Source organism: Carassius auratus, chromosome 34, assembly GCF_003368295.1.
Source record: "Carassius auratus strain Wakin chromosome 34, ASM336829v1, whole genome shotgun sequence".
NCBI lineage: Eukaryota > Metazoa > Chordata > Actinopteri > Cypriniformes > Cyprinidae > Carassius > Carassius auratus.
The window spans coordinates 11,017,730-11,042,467 of NC_039276.1; the positions used below are offsets into that span (position 1 = coordinate 11,017,730).

General features: G+C 36.2%; 2 protein-coding genes across 8 annotated transcripts in view; one reads left to right on the top strand and one right to left on the bottom strand.

Moving 5' to 3' along the window:
- Nucleotides 1–1,715: 1,715 nt before the first annotated feature.
- On the top strand, nucleotides 1,716–5,222 carry LOC113053166 (N-arachidonyl glycine receptor-like). Its single transcript, XM_026217952.1, has 2 exons — nucleotides 1,716–2,155; nucleotides 3,389–5,222. The coding sequence occupies exon 2, from the start codon at nucleotides 3,399–3,401 to the stop codon at nucleotides 4,383–4,385; it is 987 nt and encodes a 328-aa protein (XP_026073737.1). The 5' UTR covers nucleotides 1,716–2,155; nucleotides 3,389–3,398; the 3' UTR covers nucleotides 4,386–5,222.
- A 17,185-nt stretch (nucleotides 5,223–22,407) lies between these two features.
- The window catches only part of LOC113053167 (dachshund homolog 1-like), a 99,724-nt gene continuing 97,393 nt past the window's right edge, over nucleotides 22,408–24,738 (bottom strand). For 4 of the 7 annotated variants that reach the window (XM_026217956.1, XM_026217955.1, XM_026217953.1 and 1 more), the window contains one exon: nucleotides 22,408–23,282. Coding sequence is in view for 5 of the 7 variants with exons in the window: in XM_026217955.1 (XP_026073740.1) it covers nucleotides 23,242–23,282 (41 nt within the window). In the remaining 2 variants the exon portion in view is untranslated. The remainder of the gene's footprint in view (nucleotides 23,283–24,738) is intronic. The other 3 variants (XM_026217957.1, XM_026217954.1, XM_026217959.1) reach the window with 1 other exon arrangement.

Consider the following 24,738-nt stretch of genomic DNA (forward strand, 5'->3'; position numbering starts at 1 on the left):
GTTTGTGACGTGTAGAAAGTTACTGAGGGAGACCTAGATGGCAGAAAGTGCACCCTTTGATTTGTTTATTTTGCGAACACGATGTTTTGTTGTTATTGTCAGTGTTCACAAATAAAAGTAGTCCCCTTTTAGATTCGATTGATTTTAGTCGTATTTAAGGTTTCTCTGTGAATCAGGAAAAACTGAAAGTGAACGCGAGGGTTAAAGACGCTGCATTTAGATTTTAGAACTGTTGAAATTATTTACTGCATGTAACGCGAATACTTTATAAGTAACTGTAATTAAATGACCTTAAAATGAGCAGTAATCCCATACTTTATTTTTACAGTGGATAAATATCCTAATTTAATTACAGTAGCATGCCCAACACTGATTTTATTTTATGTCATCTACACTGGCAGACTATATGTATATGACCTGTTTACCATTTTTTATCTCCTAATATTACAGGAACGTACAAACCCATGAAAAAAAATAACTTCATTATGTTCATATGTATCACAGTGTCTTAGTTTTAGACTCAAGTCTGTCTCTGTCGCCTCTATCTCATATTTCCATACAAGTCTATAAAAACAGTGAGATGAAGTCATTATTTTGGTGTCCCTTCTCTAGAACTATGATATTCACTTCTCATAGATTCTATAATAGGCCTACTATGTATGGCATTCATTAATGATTTGGAGGAAAAGTAAGGCATGCTGGGAGTCTAATTTGCATTGCCAAGACAATATAGATTAATTTGTATTGCCCAAGCTCTAAGTGATACAAGTAAACTAATAATGGAACTTAATAAAAAATAAGAGAATATTTGCAATATAAAACATTTTTATATTATTTAAATTATGGTTGTTTATAGGACCACCCTTCCTTCCCCTTTTTCTAATATGGAGGAACTGAAAAAAAACGCAGACTGCGTGCACCCAGAGACCAAGCAGATGTTCCTCATTTTACAGTTCATTTCTCTATACTTTTACAAGAATCTCACCAAAAACAAAAAATCCCCAGGTCTCTACTACAGATCTGTAAGAGAATGATGTTTGTGTGTCAGTAATCCACATATGGGTAAATTAAAAATTATAGTGACTTCCTGATGTGGGCGAGTGTTGAAGAGAGGAAATGTCTGACAAGGTTAAAAGAGGGTGAATGAATCAGTCGATGTACAGTGTAGGCGTCGTGTCACACTGGCACGACTATTAGAGGTAACAGTTCACAATGGAACACAATAATGGAGAATATGAATGTACTTCATATATTACAGGTTTTTAGTGTTGATGTTTTTAAAGTACCTTCTTTCTTCCGGGCCGAACTGTGGCTGCTGGAACACTCCACTCGTGTGGGTTTTGCTACCACAGTAAGTCACAGAACAACAACAGCATTAATTAAAGGGATAGTTCACCCCAAAATCATCTTTTATTCACATTCCAAAGATATTCCAAAGATATCATGACAAAATATGATATTTTGTGTTCCTCAGAGGACAGAAAGTAATACAGGTTTGGATTAGAATGACATAAATGTAAGCAAATGGTGACAGAATTTAAACGTACATAAAACTATGAGCACATGGAGAGAGAGAGAGAGAGAGAGAGAGAGAGAGAGAGAGAGAGAGAGAGAGATGTGGCATAGACAACAATCATAGGTAGTCTTAGTTTTCAGATATTAAGTTGACCACAGATTGTTGTGTCTAAACGTGGTTGATCAGGTTAGCTTTTTCTTTTTGCCCTGTTCATTACAAAGATCTCATTTCCTGTTTGCACACCACCAACCTCAGCATCCTGTGTTTAATTAAAACTCTTCAACACCAGATGCCTTCTGTTGCCACCTGCTGTGAGCTGTTCCCAAGAGAGCTAATGCTGTGTGACAAACCCTATTTTCCCAATCAATAACCAGCACCCAAACCTGTCACATTTTTACTTTTCCACTGCTCTCAAAGTGCATATGTCATAGAGTTTGCTATTGAGATATATTCTCCACTAGTACATGCATTACAGGAAGTGAAGGGGCTTCACAGAAACCAAAAGAAAAATTCTAATCTAAATAAAGACAAAGGCATAACTTCCTCTGTTAGATCGAAGCTCGGCAGCAAGGGCACATTATAGTCATCAACCGTACAGCCCTCAGAACAAATACGATGCCAACAACATGGATCTCTGAGGTTTGTACCTTTCAATTTTTTACTTTGTAATCTTGAACAAAATGTGGCCATTGAAAACCCATAGGTCTTACGAACAGCCAACGTTATCAGAAGACAATGTTGTAGATCAAATGTGGTTTCTATAGTAAGTAGACCATTCATTAACATTATATATTCAAAAACGTATGTAGAGTGATTTTTTAAGGTGCAGGATGACTGTTGATGAATATAAACTAATTCTGCACGGAAATTTGACAATGACAAGTCAAAACAATAAATAACAAAGAACTGTAGTGAAAGTAGCATTCTTCTTTTTATGATGTATTGGTATACTGACTAATATTCAATATTTTTGTTAGTTTCTTCTTGTTCTTCTTCTTTTTTTACCTTAACACTCATATCTGAGGGTGGTTGTCTTTCACTTTTTTGAAAACCATTTTGGTGTCTTAACATTTTTTACTAAAATGTAAAAAGTGTCATGTCATAAAAGGTTGGTTCACCCAAAATTACAATTCTGTCATCATTTACTTACTTCATATAGTTTTAAGACTCTTTTTTTGCTCAGACAAAAGAAAGACATATTTATGTTCTGTTACTATTCTATTAAGTGTAAGTAAAAAAAAACAACAACAAACTTGCATCACACTTGCAAGAGACTACAGAAAGTACAAGAGTTATTAGAAATAAATTTGCATCTGTAAAGTGTGTAAATTTTCAATAGACATTACTCAGAGTAGAGGCCATATTGAATTTTACATGGATGAAAATGAGGTGTCAGTCTTTACAGTGGCACACAATGTATAAAGTTCCTAGACCTTTTAAATTTCAAAACTACTATTTTGTCTACTTTGATAGGATGAACAATCGGCACAATCCAGTGAACAAGCTGTATGTCTATTACAGTGATCCTCAAATCTGGCTCGCAAGATCCACTTTCCTGCATAGTTTAACTCTAACCCTAATCAAACACACCTGAGTTTGCTAATCAGTGTCTTCAGAATTATTAGAAAATCACAGGTAGGTTTGTATGATTAGGGTTGGAGCTAAACTCTGCAGGAAAGTGGATCTTGCAAGCCAGATTTGAGGATTACTGGTCTATTACTGTAGATCCTCATTTTAATTCCCATCAAAAATGAAATATAATGCTACTCTGATTAAGGTCTATAACCGTTTTCAATATGCTGCAACAGGCTTAGTTTGAATTAATAAACTACTGTTTTAAATTGGTTTCTCTTTCTCTTATGGTCAAATCAGGCAAACCATCATGGACCATAACACTTCGCCTGTCATCAACGAGGGCCACGTCCCCTATGTGTACCGGATTGCTAGCATAGTGTTTTACATCATTATCTTCGTCATTGGCACAGTGGTCAACCTGACCGCCCTCTGGGTCTTTGCCTTGACCACTAAAAGACGGAACTCCATCACTATTTACATGATCAATGTCGCTTTAGTGGACTTGGTATTTATCTTACTGCTGCCTTTTCGAATGGTCTACTACAGTCAAGACTACTGGCCCTTTGGAGACGTGTTCTGCAGGATTAATGCGGCACTGACGGTGCTCTATCCCTGCCTGGCCTTGTGGCTCTTCGCACTCATTAGCACAGATCGTTATGTGGCCATAGTGCAGCCGCGACACACCCGAGAACTAAAAAGCGTCCGTAAAGCCTTGCTGTCCTGTGCGGGAGTCTGGATCATGACCCTGGGCAGCACAGCTCCGCTTGTTCTCCTGGAAGAAGACCCTGACCGCAACACAAACTATACCACTTGCATCAAGATGCACGACATCATCTACTTGCGCCGTGACAATCCTGTCCACTTCGCACGTATTGTCTTCTTCTTCTTGGTGCCGGTGTGCATTATGGTGGGCTGTTATTTGGTCATCGTAGACAACCTTATCCATGGACGCACGTCCAAACTGAAGCCCAAAGTCAAGCAGAAGTCCATCCGGATCATCATCACACTGATCGTTCAGCTTCTGGTGTGTTTTGTGCCTTACCACATCTGTTTTGTTTCCATGCTGTTGGCCAGCAGTGAGAGTGGTTACAACACCTGGGGGGCCTTCACCACCTTCCTGATGAATGCGAGCACAGTGCTGGACATCATTCTCTTCTACATTGTGTCAAAGCAGTTTCAGGACCGTGTGATCAGCGTGATCTTGTATAGAAACTATCTGAGGAGCGTTCGGAGGAAGAGCCTTCACACCAACAGCGTTCGATCGCTCAGCAACCTGACCAGTGCCATGATCTGAGAAATAATACAGCTGATTGAAGCAATGTAAACTGAATGCAAACGTAGATTTTTGCAATTAAATTCCAGAATGAGATTTAAATCGCAGAAAATAAAAATTATGATCATACTAATTAGTGAAACTGTTCGCAGTAAGTACCCAGTCAACTTACGAGATGGATCACATGTGCTCCAGTGTCTTCATTGGTAGTTGCTGCATTGCATCACTGTTCACTTGCATAGGGTTCACTTTCAAAATAACTTTGTGTGAATACACCCTAAGACAAACTGTTTGTTTTTCAGTTGTTGTGTTTCATGCAGCAAGTATGTGTGTTGTTTTAAAAATTTAGAGTTTTAAAGATTGAGAAAGATTAATTTTCTAAATTGAGAGGCTACAGTTAGAGCCACATATAACGCAGTATTAATAAAAGGTTTAGTTTTCTTGTATACATATAAAAATTAGGCCAGTGTGGGGCTGCACTGTAAACCCTTCTCTAAATAATGAACTGGTTTGAGTAGCGCAAACTTAAATTAAACAAATGTCTTTAAACAAATTTACTTTTATGAGTATTTTCAACTTGCTTTTACTTCTGAGTTCATGAAACGGACATCTTATAAGTAATCTGAATTGTTTAATTGTTTTTAGTTTAATTAACTTGTTTCTTTTTATTCCGACAAACTAAATTTGAGCTAAAACTGGGATGGGATTTCTATTTCCCAGCATGCCATGCCACCTGGAATGATGAGTAAAAGCTAAAATTGTGTAAGGGGAGATTAAGTGGCAATGAACTTGGTTTATGTTGAATGTTCTTTTTTGCCTTACTCATTCAGCAGTATACCAATCAAAGCAAAATTATAATTTTTTTTAGAGGGTTTACAGTGTGTTGTTACATTATCACTGCAAGATGTTTGAAATCCATTACTTTGAACTGCAACACTTTCTTTGCAGTCTCTGCAGAACATGCTAGATTTGTCAAAGTATGCTTATGGTGAGCATGATTTCACCAAGTACAACATGTTCCTGGATTAACATCCTTGTTGATCCTGGAACAACATTCCAATCAACTTTTCAGGAAATATCTGTTTTAGGCTTAAAATCAGGGTTAGGTGCTTCTACATCCTTGTTAATCAGCTCAAATTTCCCACGGATTTTAGGAATAAATTATGGGTAGGGTTAGGTTTAGGGGTAGGGATTGGGTTAAATTTATATTTTTAACAAAAATGTTGATCCAGGAACATGTCGTACTTACCTTACAAATATATATATATATATATATATATATATATATATATATATATATATATATATATATATATATATATATATATATATATATAAACAAATTAAAATATTCAAATATATACATTTTGTTTAATACAAGCTGATTAGCTGATCACATTTAAAACTGAACTGAAACAGTATTTTGTAACAGCAAGACTGTAAACTTGAGCATTTAAGAAGCCTGCAGATGGCGCTACTAACCAGGGCTCATTTATTCTACTCGTATTGTGCTTTGTCCCGATATCACCATCAGGTGGTGTCATGTTATGTTAATAAAATACTTGAAAGAGGTATTATATTTGCTAATGGTTTTAAATTGTTTTCATTGAAAAATGTACCTTAGTTTTCTTTAACTTTCCATAAAATATGTGACTGCTGACAGATGGACTGATTTCTTCTTTGGGAAGCTGACACATCCTGTGGCTATATCTAATGTTTCTTTTTTCTCATTCTGTTATAATTACTCTTCATGTTTTGCAGCTATTGTGAACTAATGATTACTGAGAGACTGTATGTTAAATTAGCAATTTTTCAATTTATGCCACACTGCAGGACAATTTATATGAAACCCTGAAGGAACAAAAAAGGGACAAATTGTGAAATTTTGAATAGTGGTGACTGGTTATAAGACCTTATACATTAATATCAACTTCAAACTTAATTATGTTGTACAAAAAAAAAAAAAAAGAAAGAAAAAGAAAAGCTTCCATGAATCTGCTATGCATCAAACACCCAATGTATACCCTGCACTTTACTTGATTAACTTTAATTAAAATGTATATATTTCTAAAAAACTGTCTCCAGTCCAAGTTTACTGTCCTGAAGCAAGCAGTTACTGTTCCTCCCAACTTGATGGTGAGGAAGTGTTTAAAAATCTAGCCCCGTTCATTATTCCATTTCACTTGGTAATATTTCACAATACTGAAGTAAATTCAATAGCACCTTTTCTTTCAAACAGTCTTTAATATGAATACACCAGATGGGAACTTGAGGGGAACCAACATCATAAAAATGACCTTGAGACAGATAAACTGAAGTAAATTCTGAGGAAACTCTAACATAAATCCTTTGCAGATACCACCTGGTTTGATATTTTGAAACAAATGCAATCGAAGTTTTAAGACATTTTTAAAGTGACTTAAATGTCCAAACACATTTTGGCGCCACTGTATAAATACACTCAGCACAATTATGCTTCAGTTTGAAAATTTGCCCAAACAGTATTAAGCTATTGTAAGTTGTGCATTGCAAATGTTAACGCACACACACTTCAGCCACCCCCACCTGATACACATCACAGCAAGTTAATGGAGACAGACACTCTCTGAGCAACCGCGGTCTTCTGTCCGACGCATATGATGAATTATCTGGAAGCTTTTTCACTAATTTAGAATCTTCATAACAAGTGCTTTTGCCACAGGAAAAATTAATGGAAACAAGATTGTCTTTCATTCGAGTTGATTTAGCCGCCTCGGCAGCCAGATGTCTCTCTCTGGGGATAAAACAGTCGGTGCTTAAACAAAGCCAAGCAAATACTACCTTTTTTTTTCAGCCGCTCGTGTTACAAACAAATCAGCCATCGCACAATGGCCATCTGTTTGTTATTTGATATGTGTGAATACATGTTGTAATGACTTTGTTTGTGAATCAGTCAGTGCACTGGAACACATGAGAGCTCTCCAAGTGGCGGAGTGTTCGGAGCTAATCATATAATTGGACACAATAGTCAATGACAAATGGAGTTGCACGGAGCCAGCCAGCTGGGAAGTGAATATGTAATCATTGTAAAATCATATCATTTTGCATATTTGAAGACAGCTTAATAGAGTTTGCCTGTCAGCACACTATCAAGTGATGATCAGAGTGGGCCTGCGGTATCTGTTTGGTTCAATATTGCTCTGCACCGTCTCAGGTGACTTCAGTGGAGTTGGTATGGTGTTGTTTTTATGCCTCAGCTGTTGCAGTTTTATATTGTGATATGGGAATTATAATGGGATTCTAGTGTTTGTGAGCACTTATACCAGAGCCAAACTCACAAATCATATAAAAAACATGACTGGAACTGCTAGTGTCTGACTGGCTTCCTCAGACCATTTAAGGGGAATGTTATTCATGTTAACAGCTTTACAGTTAGCATGTCTTACTTAGGACATGTGCTTGAACTCTAGATGTTTACTACAGATTCCACAAAATATATATTACCACAGAGCTCTTAAAAGTTTTAAAAATAGACACATTTTCATCAGACGTCTGGATTGTTTGCACAGAAGTTCATAATAATAGAAGAACTACTGTGCGGCTTAAAGACTGGAATATAATTAATGTGACTAAAAGACATTAAACCGGAATACTTGAAAGTCTGCTATATAATGGAAGTAGCAACAGATCTTTCCCGCCATATTGTGATTTACATCCGAATGAAACACATTATCAACGCATTATTAAGCTTGCAGCTGACTGTAAGAAAGGGGCGGGGTTTATAGGAACAATGTGATTGGACATCAAATGTCACCTGTGAGAAGTTATTTCACTGGGAGATCCAGTTATGACATTTTGTTTAATCAAATAGATAATTTAAATAAAAACATATTTTAAAACATATGGATATATGGTAATGTTTTCATTTTAATATCATGTTATATTTTTCTTTTACCGTTTTCCTAAATTCTGTCAATCAGTACTCAGTAATAACACGGTAATAATCATCATAATAATACATGATCATAAACCCATTGTTAGTCTGATTGTACCCCTAATATTCAAAATAAACATACTTTCTTTCACACATAGTCGACAAAGATAAAGATTAGCCTCATAAGATCTTCTGTAGGGTCATCTCCAGTTGCGATAAAGCATTCAAGAATCTGGTCTGGAAATTCCAGGCATCCCCAAGCAGAGAAAAATCTTATACAAAACCATGCCAAAAGTGGCATAATGGCCTAATAAACTGAGGTGGATAATGGTGTTTGAAAACGATTGGATGGTGCCCTTCATTATCTCTATAGCCACAGAAATCACGCGGTTCCCGGCGGTGCCTGCATTAACCCTCGCTGACTTATGCATTAGGATCTTATCTGGTCAGAGGTGGGGAGAAAGACCTTGCGCTCTTTAATCTATATCATAAGGTGTGATCTCCCTGAAAGGATGCGCTCAATGCAAAGACAAGTCCATTGACCTGTCAGTTAGAGGAAGAGAGGCGAGGAAAACATATGGCTTTGATTACAGCGGCGGCTATTTTAGCGGACGAGCCCAGTGCTGATTCACACACAGAGAATAGCAGCACCATTAGGGGGCATAAATAATGTACAGTCCTTTTTCTACACTACTCAGCTAAGTGCCTTGAAACCTTGGGCTCCACTTGTCAGGTTTTTCAATAGATTAGGACAAGATTTATTTTAAGTCTGTAAAGTAGCATGTTCCCGACAGCGTTCAGCGGGGATCGAGTGTTGCACATGCAAGCACGGCACCCCGGTTTAATTGTAGCACTGTGGAGCAGACAGGCCTTGTGTCGGATCGGTTAAATATTTAATTCAGTCTCACTTAAACTTCCCCATGATCCATCGTATCACACCAGCGGAAAATTCAAGGTGGAATTACAACAGGGATAAGAGACATGGAAGTTGTAATTCCAAACATGGCCCTAGCTACAGCTTACAAAGAGAGATTTGTGTTAAGAAACAGATCAGAGACTTTTTCTGTCTGTCTCCCTCGCTTGTTGAATTCATCTTTCTCCCACCCACTTCTCGCAATCCATTCCCTCTTTCTTCCTCTCTCAATCCATCCCCCTCTGTCTCTGTTATCCGACTGAAGTTACAACCGAGAAAACAATTAAATCCTATTTAAAATTCGACTACATGTCTGTGTCATACCTCATTATGGGAAGGTTTTTGGTATTCAAAATAATTGAAACCTGACACGTTAAGTGCGCAGGCGGACTCCCACTGCAGGGCCCAGGGAGCCGCAGACAGAAGAATGATTGTGAGAGAGAGGAAAATAGACCACTCCAGTGTGACAGCGCAGGGCATCCGCGTGTAGGGATCTGACAGCGGGAAGGGGTTCTTGTGTGTGCGTGTCACGTAGCAGCCTCCGAGAGCTCAATTACAAGATTGATACTCAGAGAGGAAACTTCATTTTGCTTTACAGATGTCGACACCGCCAGAGAAAAGTGAGGTTGTTGTTTAACATAAGACGGGTTTGTGCGATGAGAATAAGCCCGTGTGAAACAAAGAGGTCTTTTATTTTCCTCAAATATCAGAATTAAGTCTTTTAGGTCAATTTAGTCTCACAAAGCCAGACTTTCGACTGATAACATAAAATCTGGACTTCACTACAGCATAATCTGGCCAAGAAGAGATATTCAAAGTGACCTAACCACAGCTCATTCTGTTTTTATGTGGCACCAAGGGCAGCATTACCTGAAATAATTGATACAACAATAACAAACTGGCATGGAACAAATTAAAATAATTAACGCAATAGAAAAGAATGTAAAATGTTTTAAAACCTGAGAATTTCTAATAGATTTCAGGCAAATAATATTTGAAAAAAAGTCATTATGATGACATAGGTTCAGACTATTAAATCATTATCAAATAAGTAATAAGTAATTAACTTGACATTGACCATATGCTGTCATGTACAAATATATACTATAGCACTTAAAATAGAAATAACTAAGCCAAAATTGTCCACATCATTTGCTGCAGAGCTGCTTTTCACAATCTTTCATGGAAACATGACATAATATGAGTATCACAAACAATTATGAGTTCCTCACTGGTAAATATGACAACACTTGGTTGTTAAGGTCCACATAGCTCATAATTACGATATGTCTGACTCTACTCGAAGGCTACACAAGTTCTACTGAAGTTGATTATGACGTTCAGAAGAAAGCAGTGCCAGTCCGCATTTGCGTTTGAGCATGGGCCAACACTTGATGAAGTTCTGAGAACATCTCTGTTTCATTTCAAAAGACCAAAGGGCCATCTCTATATTTTCATCTTAATTTGATTACGCGCCATCCTGTCTCCGTGAATGATCTGTTTTGCCTCAAGAGGATCTTTTAATCACTTTTTCTCTCGTAGCGATGTTCCAAACGTGCTGCAACTGTCTTGGACCATTCCCAACCAAGCTTGATTGAAAGGTAAAAAGACATTTGGGAGAAACTCTGTGTGTGTGTATGTGTTTGTGTCTGCGGCTGGCTTGTGCATCGTCAAAAGAACTGACAATTAGTTTATACTGGCGCTACAGAAATGCCCACCGCCTGCCTGGTGGCGGAGATGCTTTTGTCTCCTGTCCCACATTAAGAGAGCCATAAAGGTAGAGAGAACAGATGGCTGCTGGCCTGCTCTGTCCTGAATCTCCCCACAACTGCCACCAATCCTTTGCGTCCATTAATCTTCTCCTCTGTATTCCTGCGACACAACTATATTAAACAACTCAGGAAAGAGAAAAAGAAAAAAGAAATAGGGGAGAGAGCCAAACAAGCCAACACAGTTGTCAGGAAGCCGAGAGTGAACCATCAGTCCACAAAACCCTCTTTAAACACTTCTGTAAAGCAGTGCGAAGAAAATCATTCTGCCTTGAACCTGACCCTTTAAAAGTGGTATCCATGGCCAGCGAAACAATAAATGCTCATTAAAAGGCAGCTGCCAGAGCTGTTGAGGACTTCATAGGCCTGACTGGAAAACACAAGCACATCTGATTCCACTTGTAATTGAAGAAGACAACTGTTTCCGCCTAGGCTGAAGCTGGGGAAATTTACAGTGTTGATGGCAGGGCTTGTTAGGGGCTGGACTACACAGTAGCTAAAGCCTGTTAAACACACAAGTTTGGCCAGTGTGTGTGTCTGTGATTTTTTATTTCTCTTTAAGTTAGATTAAAGCTGCGGTAGGGAACTTTGACGCTCTAGCGGTTAATAAACAGAACTGCTTGCATCTTGCGGAAGAACACCGTAGCCGGAACTACTTCTCTCTGTTTATGTCTATGAAGAATCACAAAGGTACTGGGTTACTCCACCGCCGTACCCACGAAGCAATCTAAAATAGTCCGAATATAAACACTTATTATAGGTGCACCCTAGTGATTCAGGACAAACCAAAAACAAAGTTTGGAAAATTGATTCATGGTGTACTCGCTTATTATATAAATTTTTCTACATTTTTAACACAAACAAAGTTACCGACCGCAGCTCTGATTGGTTAATTTTTACCGGGAGTGATTGAGCTTCTGCAAATGGCAATAGGACCACTGGGAGGAGCCAGAGGAGCTTGATTTTTTTCACAGATTATCTGTCTCATATTCTACTGTCAGGACATAATGACAGGTTTAATAAATATGTTTTTACAAAAGTTCCCTACAGCACCTTTAAGTTCAGATTTATTTGTTTTTACTGCAAGGGGATTTAAGAACTCAAGTACAAATATTCCAGTGCTATTTATTCTCTCTCACATTTGTGCATTTGTTTTTTTTTTCAAAAGAACGAAATAAATTGTTTTTGATTCAGTTTGATTTATCAGGACAGATCATTCCTAATGTATTAACGATCATCGCTTTGGATCACTTGCAGTGGTTTCTCACACCAGTAACGGGATATTTTATAAAACAGAAAAAAAAAGTGCTTTTGGATATGGTGGATATTGGCCAACAATCCAATGAAGGAAACACAACTTGCAAATGTCTCCTTTTGTCAACAACAATGTAGATTTTTATTGCATGTGCAACTTTTGAACAACTCTCTACTGCAGATAAATACAATTTCTATCTATTTTTTTTTTTTTTTTTTTGCTGGTGGGCTCCCCTAACATGAATGCTACACTTAAGCAATTTCAGGGTCTATGGCATTGTTTAAATGTTGTATGCATCGTCTTCTACAGCCAGATTCTCATGAGTCTTATGACTGACACTATCTTACTGAAAGAAAATTAATTCTGAGATCAAGTTCATCACCCAAGACACAAATGTGATCAATTTAACATAAGGATACTTTAAATAAAACTTATAACATAATTTTAGATGCTTTTCTCTTTTACTGTGACCTAGTTAAACTGCAGATGAAATCTGTAGTAGGGCTCATCACCTGAAGTGACAAAATGTGAAATATTTAACATAGGAATACGATTAGAATAACGTGTATGAAATCATTATACATTAGTTGATTTATTTATGTATTTAACGAATATGTAAAAAATAGGTAATTATGAATATATATATATATATATATCCTAAAGTCTTAATTTTAAGTAGCAGGCACTGCAAAAATAAACTATTACAATTTTGGGGAGTAAACTAAAAGTGGAGAAAACATCTTTCTATAGGAGAATTAAAACATTTGTGACAATTGTACCTTTAATGTGAGCCAAAATAGGCATACTACATTTATTATTCCCAGACGTGGACAGACAGTGGGCCTCACAGTTTCAACACCTCTGATCAACATATTACACTCATGATCACTACTTATCAATTGAGTCAGACATTTACATGTGCACAATGTAACAGCTGCCTTTGCCTTACAAGAAAAATAAACCCAATCATACTATGCCAGAAAAAAAAAAAAAAAACCCTCAGGCACCAGTTCAGTGCTCTGCAGCGTGGGGAGGTGGCCAGTCTTGATGGGCTTTCTCTCCATCAGCATGCTGAGCTAAAAATCTGTTGTCTGCTGCAGTGGTGTGAAAAACACATTAATGCGTTCGAGGCCACCGTGACTTTATGAGGGACAAATATTTCAGAACGCAGCTCTATTTGGCCTCCTCTGCTGCATGTCCAGAGCAGTCAGTGGCTAAATTGAAAAATCTATTCCAATTTAAATGATTGGAATAAAGAACTCCTGGAGTCAGAGATAAAAAGGCTGTCTTCTCCTAGATCCCCTTTAATTGGAAAGTCATTTCTTCAGGGTATTCTAATGGTTCTGAAGGAAGATTGCAAAAGCAAAGTTGATGAGCTGGAGGAGGGTTAATAGCTTCTGAATGTGTTTCTGTGTGTCTGCATGTTCGGAGGGTTTGCGTTTTGTCCTCATGCACCCAAGCATTCCCTTTGACAAACGGACAAAATGAGGAAAAATCCCTGGATCAAGACACTTGATTCTGGCTTTGCTCTTGTTGTAGAGGTTTTGTTCACAGAGATCTCATTGGAACAACATTTTCATTTGTTTCCAGTAGATCATATCAGATCAGAATAAATAAGCCTATTGAAATCTTTTTAATATGAATAACATGGCATTTGTTATCTAACCTGCCTGTGCATTTAAAGGCTCTTCAATGACATTTATAACTGTATAGCAATTTTCTCAACACACTTTTGTGTCCTCTTTGGCTCATAGTATATCTTTAAAATATTGATACATGAAATTTACATTTATTTACTTTTAAATGTGATTAATAAAACATGAGGCTACACTATTAGCAATTATGTTGCAAGTTTGGAAATGGTAAAACTGTAATGAAAAATAAATAATCTCAAACATTTCTGTAAGTAACCTTACATTGTTCTGTTATTTTCTGTATATGCTGAATAAACAAATACATATTGTTTATATATTGCTTACAAAGCAAAAAATAAAAAATAAATACAATAAAAAAAACTTATAAAATTACTCTTACAATGGCTCTCAGAATATCCCAAGATAAATGAGTAGATAAAGAGTGATACGGCTTTGACTGGACTGGAGTAATATGAAAGGAGTGGTTTGCCCAAAATAATTGCTGTCATGTACTCAAGCTTTTTATTGATCTAAACTTGTAGATAAAACTATCGCACAAGTTTTTTTTTTACCTGCTGCACAGTTAGTGCACAATAGCACACCATATAAGGAAAATAGGGCAAAGAACAATAAAGCACACAAAAATCTCATTGGTGCTCACATCTGTCATTAACGCAGTATATTTGAATTCAGATCCTTCTCAAAACGCTTGCTCTGAGAATCTGTATTAGGTTACTTGAGTTTACTACTATGTATGGTATGGTTGTTTCATGATTAAAAATGTCTTTAGAAGTTATACAGATAACTTTTGGTTTCAAAAAATAGTTTTCTAAAAAACAGAATAAAAGTTAAACCTTTTTGTTCAACTGACATTTGCTAATCCACACCTTAACAACATTACTGACTAATCCTACTTTAGCAACTGGTGGTCATTTTCCCAATTACACTTATGTTCTCTTATAATATATATATATATATATATATATATATATATATATATATATATATGTATTAAATCAAAAAAGCCTGTTTATGAAAATCTTTGATTTGTTCTGTAAAATCTTTGATTTGATTTGTTACAATGTTCTGTAACGCTTGCCAAAGTAATCAAGGGTGTGGAGCTTAAATCACGCGGCGGCGGGCTTTGTGCTTTGTGCTTACATCAAGGATGCGTGGTGCCGCCATGCTGTTGTGGTCTGCAAACACTGCTCACCCCTGATGGAGTTTATGATTATTAAGTGCCGGATGTTCTATCTGCTGAAGGAATATTTAGCCATACTTCTCATTTCTTTTTACATTCCTCCCAGCTCCAACAACAACAACAGGAACAATGCACTAAATGAACTGTACAAGCACATCAGTGAGCAGCAGACAGCCCACCCTGATGCTTTTCTCATCATAGTTGGGGATTTCAACCATGCAGACTTAAAGAGTGTGATCCCAAAAATACACTAGTTTGCATATCGGTCCAACCACTCGACCGATGGTGCCATCTCCACTGCCGTCCACTCAGCATTCACACATCTAAAGAAAAAAGACTCTTACATTAGAATGCTGGTCATAGATTTCAGTTTAGCATTCAACATAATCATCCCTCAACAGCTCATTCACAAACTGGTCCAGTTGAGGCTTAGTACTTCGCTGTGTAACTGGCTGTTAGACTTTCTGACTGGAAGACCTCAGGCAGTACGGGTCAGCAGCAACACATCCAGCACCATCACACTGAACACTGGGGACACCCAAGGATGTGTGCTGAGCCCCCTCCTCTTCACTCTGCTGACCCACGACCGCACATTGTCACACAACTCCAACCTCTTTATTAAGTTTGCAATGAGATAGCTCAGCTTTGGTTTAAGAATGTAGATTCTGATGGCTTTAGAACACTCCAAAGAAGTTGGGACAGATGCAAAATAAAAGTGAAAAGGTTATAGAATATACAAATTAAATTGTTTAAGTAGGCTAAACAGGATTTTACGCTGGGATTAAGTCGAGATGAGGCAGATCCAATTTATTATTTATATATTCATTGACAAAACAAGAAAACAAACATGGGTATATGAAAAAAGGAACACTGAGCAGGAGCAGGAATGAAACCAGATAAACAAAACCAAGCATCAATGGGGGAACAACGACTGACAAAGACTAATTGAAACCCTATTTATACACTGAGACACAAACAGGATAACAAGTTAACAAGGCACAGCTCGGAAAGCAATCAAGACAAAACAATAGGACTACAAGTTGACTACAAATGGCACTCTAGACAGGAATTAACACTAAAGTCCAAACACAAGACAGGGGACTGGGCAAGATCAAGACACAGGTATATTGGTGGGTGAGGGTATCATGTCTGAGTATAAAAGGAACATCTCAGTCTTTGCAAGCAGAGGTGGATCATGGCTCACCACTTCATGCAAAATTTCATGAGAGAAGTGTCAAAAAAAATCAAAAATCTAATTTCTCAATGCAAAATGGCAAAGAATTTGGATATTTCATCATATCCCATAAATAATATTGTGAAAAGATTCATGGAATCCAGAGAAATCTAGGGCAAGGCAGGAAATTGTATGTGCATGAGTCAAGACCTTTGAACCCTCAGATGGCACTGCCTAAGAAACCGTCATGCTGCGGTGTTAAATATAGCCACATGGCCTCAGGAGTACTTCAGAAAATCACTGTCACTAAACCCAGTCTGCCACTGCATCAATAAATTGAACTTGAATCACTGTTACTCTATGAGAAAGCCATAGATCAATTCTATTCAGTGATGCTGTGGGTTCTCTGGGCCCAAGCTCATCTCAGAAAGACAGTGGAAATGTGTGCTGTGGTCAGATGAGTCCACATTTCAACTGGTTTCTGGAAAAAAGTGGATATAGAGATCTCATTCCTAAAGACCAAAGGGACCATTCATACTTTCATCAGCGACAGTTGCAAAATCAGATGTCTGTCATGGTGGGTGCAGCAGAACAAACAACATGGTTGACTGGCATGTGCGAATGTACCATTGACATGGACGCATATATTGAAATTGTACAGAGACATATACTTCCATCAAAATCACGACTTCGTGGAAGTCCATGCTTCTTAGATCAAGTTAATGCCAGGTTTCGTTCTGCGTGTGCTACAACAGTGTGGTTTCTATGATACAGAGAGGATGTGCTAGACTGGCCTGCCTGCAGTCCAGATCTGTCTCTTATTGAAAATGTTATGAAAAGAAGAATCAGACAATGACAATCACAGACTGCTGATCAAGTGAGATTGGACAAATATTTTGCTTGCAAAACTTTAACAATTATAATCCTTGTTTCCCAATCAATTAAACACTGTCATTAAAAAGAAAGTTGATATGACACAGTGGTAAACAAGCCTCTGTCTAAACTTTTTTGGAGTGTGTTACAGCCATCAAAATCAAAATTTGTTAATATTTGCAAAATAAAATTAATTTGGCCAAAGAAAACATTGGATTTTTTTTATTTGTACTTTTGTCAATTAAATTAAGGTTAATGAAAAAAAAAAAAAACACTTTGTATGGCATGTCACACTTTTCTGGAAAAGTGTTATAATTACTGTCAGAAATTCTAAAAATGTTACTTTTAAAGCACAGCCTCCACAAAATCAGAATTGATTTGAGATCAGGTTAAATACAGGTTTAAAATAATATCAAGAAATTGTTTAATAACTATGATACTTTTTTTGAAATCATATCTTTGCATAGCTATGACAGGAAATAAATCATCCAAAACCCCAAAAGTAAATAAAACAGTTATTGAATAAGCATTTGTCCTATTCTCTGTACTAAACTCCTGAAATATTGGTGTCGCATATTTTAGAGCAGTCACTACAATTTATGAAAGAAATCAGTTAAATCTGTGTGTGTGTGAAAAAATACTAAAAAAGCAACACTTTTTGTAAAAAAATAAACTTATTTAATTAGACTTTTTTTCTCAGTAAATATAACTTATTACAATTACATTTATTTTGTAATAAATTACATAATTCTGTTACACGTAACTAGTTACCTCCCAACACTAGTGTCATCAGTTGGTAAAGCACAAAGTGCTAACAGGCAGTTGTTATTAAAGAAGAAATAATAGTCATTGAAGCAGGGCTCTCTAAAGTAGATTACAGCGGTAGACAGGATATTTACAGATACTGCAGAGGTCAAGAGCTTGTCTGTCTGTGCTGGAGAGATGTGTGTTGGTTGGCTGTGCAGGGGGAGGTGGTTCACAGAGGAAAAACACACAAGAACTCTGGTTGGTTTCATTTCCTGGGAAGAAAGGAAAAGTTAAAAGGTGGCCCCTGAACAAATGAAACTCAATTTCACGGCACATTATCCTTCCCTGGCTTTCATTTTCATTAAGACCACAGACAAGCATAAATTAATAATTACTGCCCGAATGTCTAAATGCAGGCCGCTCTCCTGTAGCCTTTCATTTTCCACCGTGGCCTTGCATGTTCATGCTTGCGAAATGTTAATTTAGATAATGTGGCCTGCCCCTTGTCAGATAATTCTGTTTGGTGGTTCCACTAATACATAATGGTCTTTCTGATTAGATGACATTAAGTCTATCTTGTGTTCAATCAAGCCTGTGCGATTTCCTTCCTCGCCGACTCAAAGATGAGCAGATGAAGAACAGAGTCACATGGCCGGCGAGTCTTTGATACCTTTTTACTTTATGAACTGTGCTGAATGTCAAATGAGGGTGAGTAATTATGTCTGACCAACAAAATGAATATTGCATTTTAGTATGCCTCTGGAAAAAATCAACAAACTCAGAACTTATAACTGATTTTACAGACTGTCTGATGTTATCATCTTGGTTATGGTGATATTAGCAATGAAAAGATTGTGTGAAATAATTACCTGAATGATGTCTTAAATATGCACACTTGATACAAGAAAAGCACATACTCCAAAGTGATGACATTGACACGCTTCTTGTTTGGAATGAGCAACGCTTCTAATAAATGTGCTCGACACGGGACACGATTACAGCACCGTGGATATTTTGGTCTTTGTGCCTCAAAGTCATGTTCTAACTGAAATGAATTTATTACAATATGTGCAGTGATATGAAACATCTAGCTGGAGGGGTGAATCTTGCTTAAATAGCTGGGGCAGAACAAGACATCAAACAGCTCATAACTACTGTATATTTCTGTCTGAGGGAGAGGAAATACATCATATTCTCAGCCAAAGACAGTCTTTATCCACCGCTGGGGCTACAATACTGATTTATGTCTACTAAAATTCACTAAAGAAAACAAAAAATCAACAATTTGATAGACTGCACATTTGTGGCTTCTTAGCTGCCTCAAACTCTTAACAGTTCAACTTTCACCAGTGAGTGACGGAAACCTTTTATTTTCACGAAAGGGCCAAACTTGAATTACAGTCACCATTGATCACTTTATTTGTAGTTTTTCCAAGGTTGATACAAACTTTAACCTCATTTTCAATAAAGAAGAAAAACATGAAACGTTCCAGACCTTGAATTTTTACAATGCGGTGTTGAATTATGTAGCGATCAGTCAATTATTCATCTCGAAACCTCTTTGTTACAGCCATGCTTTCAAAAGCATGCAAAATGGACCTGCGCACGGCCGTGCAGTGTCAACACATTTCCATCAGAATTGCTTACGACAGGAAATTGTCATTCAGTGTCAATTCTCCCTAATCTTTGATAAATTTGAACTAGCAGTAATATCAATTAGTCGCATTGCTTCAAAGACAGTTTCCTGAACCAAACAGTTAGGTGCTCCCATGGGTCATTTCTGTTATGCATTACCTTTTCAGCTCTGCAACTTGTAGACTTATTGTGTGTCATAAAGAAGTCTTTCCATAAAAATGTGTTTTCAACTTTTTTTTAGGCACTTGATTAGTTTAAATAATGACAAAAATAAACAGGACAATTAACAATGGAAATAAGGAACCATTGCTCTTTAAGGTATTGAAAGCGAGCTTATGTAAGGTTGTCAGCTTGAAGGTCAAATAAAATCACCTTTATTTCTTTAGCGATTTATGGTTTCAAAGCAGCTTCACAGAAATAGACAGGAAAAGAGCAGAACCAATCATGGAAATTCAATTATGGAGACAATTTAGATTTTGCTCTAAACAATAAAATTGTAAAACAATAGTTTCATTACTTAGCTCAAGTCAGTTCAATGTTAGTTCACTTTAGCTCAAAAACAGTGTTAATTGCATCAATTTTACAACAAGCAATACGCAGCTTTTTTTTAAAACTTATGTATTGATAATATATTGGCATTCAGGTCATGATTGAATGATTTAAAGCGAGACAAACATACAATTAGGACAGGATTAATCAAATCCATCAATTCTTCCTAAAGGTTGAAGATCGCTTTTCCTTTTTTAAACCACAAAGAGGGCAAACCATTTATACAATGATTACTAATTAAAACAATATAACCAAGAACATATTTTCATTAGATAATGTAAAAATTAATGAACCCTTTTAATTCTTTTTTAATTAAGAGGATTTTATCTAAGTCACAACCAGGAGCAGTCGTTCAAAATAAATAAATGCATAATTAAATGAATAAAAGAAAAACCCACACCCATGAACTGTGATTTTATTTATACTATATATGATGGAAGCATGAAAATGAACTGCATAACAGAAAGGACTCTAATTTGGTTGGCTCAATCCTAACATATTATCAATAAGTAATTAACTTAAATGGAGAGAAGTTTCTTCTTGTTTCCGTCTTTCTTCAGACACATTTTGAATATGTGGCTTTTCCGTGGAATATTGTGCTCATTCAGCTGGAATGAATGAAACATATTATTTCTCAGTCATGTGTTGTGTAGAGCCGTGTGCTCACTGTACAAAGCCTGAGTGGTTTTATTCTGCTAGATATTGTCATTGCTCAGTAACACATGTTTTACAACTCAACCATGAACAATTTTGATTGCCCTTCCGATTAAAATATAAGCAAGCTGCTTATGTAATATCATACGTGATGTTTGTTTTGCGGCTTAAAATTTGCAGTCTCTTTATTACGATACACTCACTGGATTCGTTTTGGATGAACCATGGTAAAATTACACAGATTCAAGACTTCAGCTGCATTACACACTGATGTGTGATGATAGAGTCAACACCCATAAACTCTCTCAAGTTGTTTATAATGACAGTGATTCATCCGCAAAAGAGCTTAGTCTAATAATCTGTGATTCACAAATATTTTATTACCTTATATGACACCATAGAATAGAAAAGAGACACACTCAGCAACTCCAGATACACTTCTGTGTATGTGTGCATAAACACACTCACACACGCACACACACACACTCTCTTACATACTGTGTCATTAAAGGAGACAGGATCAGAAAAGAAGGAAAAACACTTTAAAACAAGACATTCTTTCAATATTTAGACGTTTTCTTTACTGCCATAGAAAGAAAAAAGGAACAAAATGTCCATAAATCTTGCTACAGTGTTTACATCACATAAAAATAAACTTAAAAGCAAGTCCTCGTTGACGAGGTAAAAGATACTTTAACATGTAGTTTAACACAATAGACATTTGAATTGTTACAGACTGAGGACAAATAATGTCTATGATTATAGTATAAATAGCTGCCCCGTAACATTAGATACATCCATCTAATAAAGGATCCTTTCAACACATATTTTTCTTGATTATCCAATAAGTGCCTCATCACCATCATCATCATCTACTTGGTAGAATAAAAGCCTGTAATCTATTATTTAATATATTCAATATAACCATTAATTAGCACTGTGTAATTTAACTCATCCGGCTGAATTGTTTCAATCTTTATTTAAATGTGAGAGTTTGGTATTGCCATGATTACTTGATTTTAGCTTTTATAAAGAAAAAAAAAAATGCTGTGTATGTGAAGGACTGGAGTAGATGCTTGCAATCTTTGCTGGCAATTATTAAAAGTTCTGTCAAATAACTGAAGAATCTTCTTAATATTTTTTTTATTTTTATTTTTATAATCAAAAGAAGAAGAAGAATTGGAAAAAGAAGAATTCATGTATTTGTTGCCAACAATGTGTTGCCAACAATCCATTATAAAATGTATACTTTATTTTTTTTTATTATTATTATTATTACAGTTCTGCAGTTTGATGAAAAATTACAAATGAAAAAGATAAATTAAACACACTTTTTTTAATCAAATATCATCCACATGGGGAAATTATGAAGAATTATTTTAAAGTTATCTTTTCTTTTTATTTCAGATTAAAAAGATGGTCTAACACTATTTTGTCTGCAACTTTCCAACAGGAACCTGTTGCATGTATTGACCAGAATAATAAAGAATTATAATATGATACATTAAATACTTATTATTTAAAAGGGCCTATCACTGAAAGTAATACACTGAATTGAGTGTAATGATGGTAGATAAGCTTTGGGGATCTGTACAACTTTTCCATAAATTTGAGATTCAATCCAAACAAGAATTAGATTCATGTCACTGCAAATTGAAAATATACCTGTCAAAAAGATAGTGTTCATCAACTTTAAATGGGCGTGAGTGAAGAAACCCTAAGTACGTTTGCTCAGCACAGTTAAGTATTTATTGAATAACATGAATTCAGGACAACACATTTACATGCCTGCATGCTTCCTCACCAAAGTGGCAGCGGACTGAAAGAACGATGGCTCAGAAACAAACCAAATCTATAAATTCAATATAAACATTGGTATTGTTCTCCTAATAGATCTACTGCATACACAATACCAACTTTTACCATTATATACAAATACCAAAGTGAGTGAGTTAACCTATCTTCTGTTATTTTATATACAATAATGATAGAAATGAAACTTGATTGTTTTTTTCTTCTAGTTTAGAAAACATTAAAAGCAAATATTAGTCTTTTCTGTTGATCAACATATATTCAAATTCACATTTTCAGAGGTTCTTCTCCAAGTTTGAATCTTTAACATCTTGGCAAATAGTAATGACATTAAGGATTTATGTTTTTTTCCCCTTTTTTTAATACAAAACAAAACCTCTGAATCAGATTTCATTTTCGAAGCTTTCTCGCTGGTTTAAATACAGTATAAAAAATCTTCAGTGCTGTGAATTTGTTGTAAATATTAACACCAGGTGTACCGAAAGGTACATTTTACTGTGCTCAAGTTGTTGTCTTCGCCAGCTTATCATATCCAATTCCACATCTGGCATAACGTAACGTTTATATCAGTGAGAAAAAGAGTCCTAATAGTACATTCGGACACAATCCATCTTCCACATCAGTCCAAGCATAAACCCTTGATGCACCTCTATGAGTGATTGGCCTGTTTCTGTAACTAAATTACCCTGCAAAGGGACTCTGGAGAATCTTCATAAGATACATGCCGCCAGTCTTCAACGCCGTGGTGTTAGTACATCACTGTGGTTTTCAGAAAAAGTCTTCCATCTGCTAACGATAAAATAAAAAGGGAGAGAAAAATAATAAGAATACTGAACAAAATGGAGCTATAAAGTAAGGGTAAGTAACAGTGATGCAATGCAAATGCACAAACTACATATTGTAAACCCCTTTATCAATGCATCTCACATTCTAAGAACATAACATTGCACTTATGATGCGAAGCACATCACAAATGACACTTTCTACGCCTAAATGGCATTAAGTGCAAAAAAGCAGCCGTTACTGTGCAATGCCTTCTCCGACATGTGCGATCTAATGAGCTTTGTCTATTTCCAGAGAAACTTCGTTGGCAAGTGCATGCTTGAATGAGCGGCAGCTCTCTGTGCTTCTTCTGGTAAAAGCATCTGTTAGGCATGGCTCAGGAGCTTGTTTGACGTTTATTACCAAAACATTTCCTTTGTGTCCGGGAATGCTGCATCACTGCATTTAAGCAGTGTTTCCTCTCTGTGGCAAGGCAACTAAATAAATGTAATTCTGATGAGCTCTGTGTTAAAATTGGCTTAAACAAGATCTTGAGTCTGACTTTTTTTTATTGCTTAGCAAAACCACATATATGAAATCATTTTGACGGTGTGATCCATTGATTTTGAGTAAAAAGTTTTTTGTCTTCTATTGTTAGTTATACACAGCTAAATATGCGCATTGTAATTTTATTTCACTCTGAAATATATACATACTGATTCATATTAAACTAGTAATCTAATAGACATTGATTAATTGTGGCATGTGCATAGAGCTGCAATCAGGGGCGCTGCTAAGGATTTTGGGCCCCATGAAAAGAATCTTGACAGGGCCCCCAACACAACTGAGAGTTTTTTCATATAAATTTACATAAAATCATGCGCTTTTATGGTATTTTGACTATCATTCTCATATATTTAAGTCAATCAGACAATTGAACTCCATCCCATGTCCACACCTGTAATTGGTCTTCTGTAATACTGCACTACTACAGTACTGTATAATGTATATACTGTACATAGTACGTGTCATATAGTGTATTCACATATATTTATATTTGTATGAAAGTACTGTATGGCAAGGACAATAAAGTTATCCTAACCTAATATTTTTAACATGACAGTTGAAATGTAACGGAAACACTGAGCACTCTTAATACAATGAAATGTATTTATATTTATTTGCTTCAACACTGATACTGAAATTTCTAAATAAAACTCTTCAATTTAAAAAAACAGGAATTACAATCTGTGGTGAAAAAATATCTCAGCAAGAAAACACCACCATAAAACAAAATGACCATATAAAATTTCTAATAATTTAAACAGAACTTGCATAATATACTATATCAAAGAATCGGCAAGGTATAACATAGATGAGTCTGAGTTCGTCTTTCCACATCATTTCTAATCTCTTGTACTTGCTCAACATTTCTAAACAAAAATCCAATGTCTGACCTTTTCAGCTGCAAAATCATTAATCA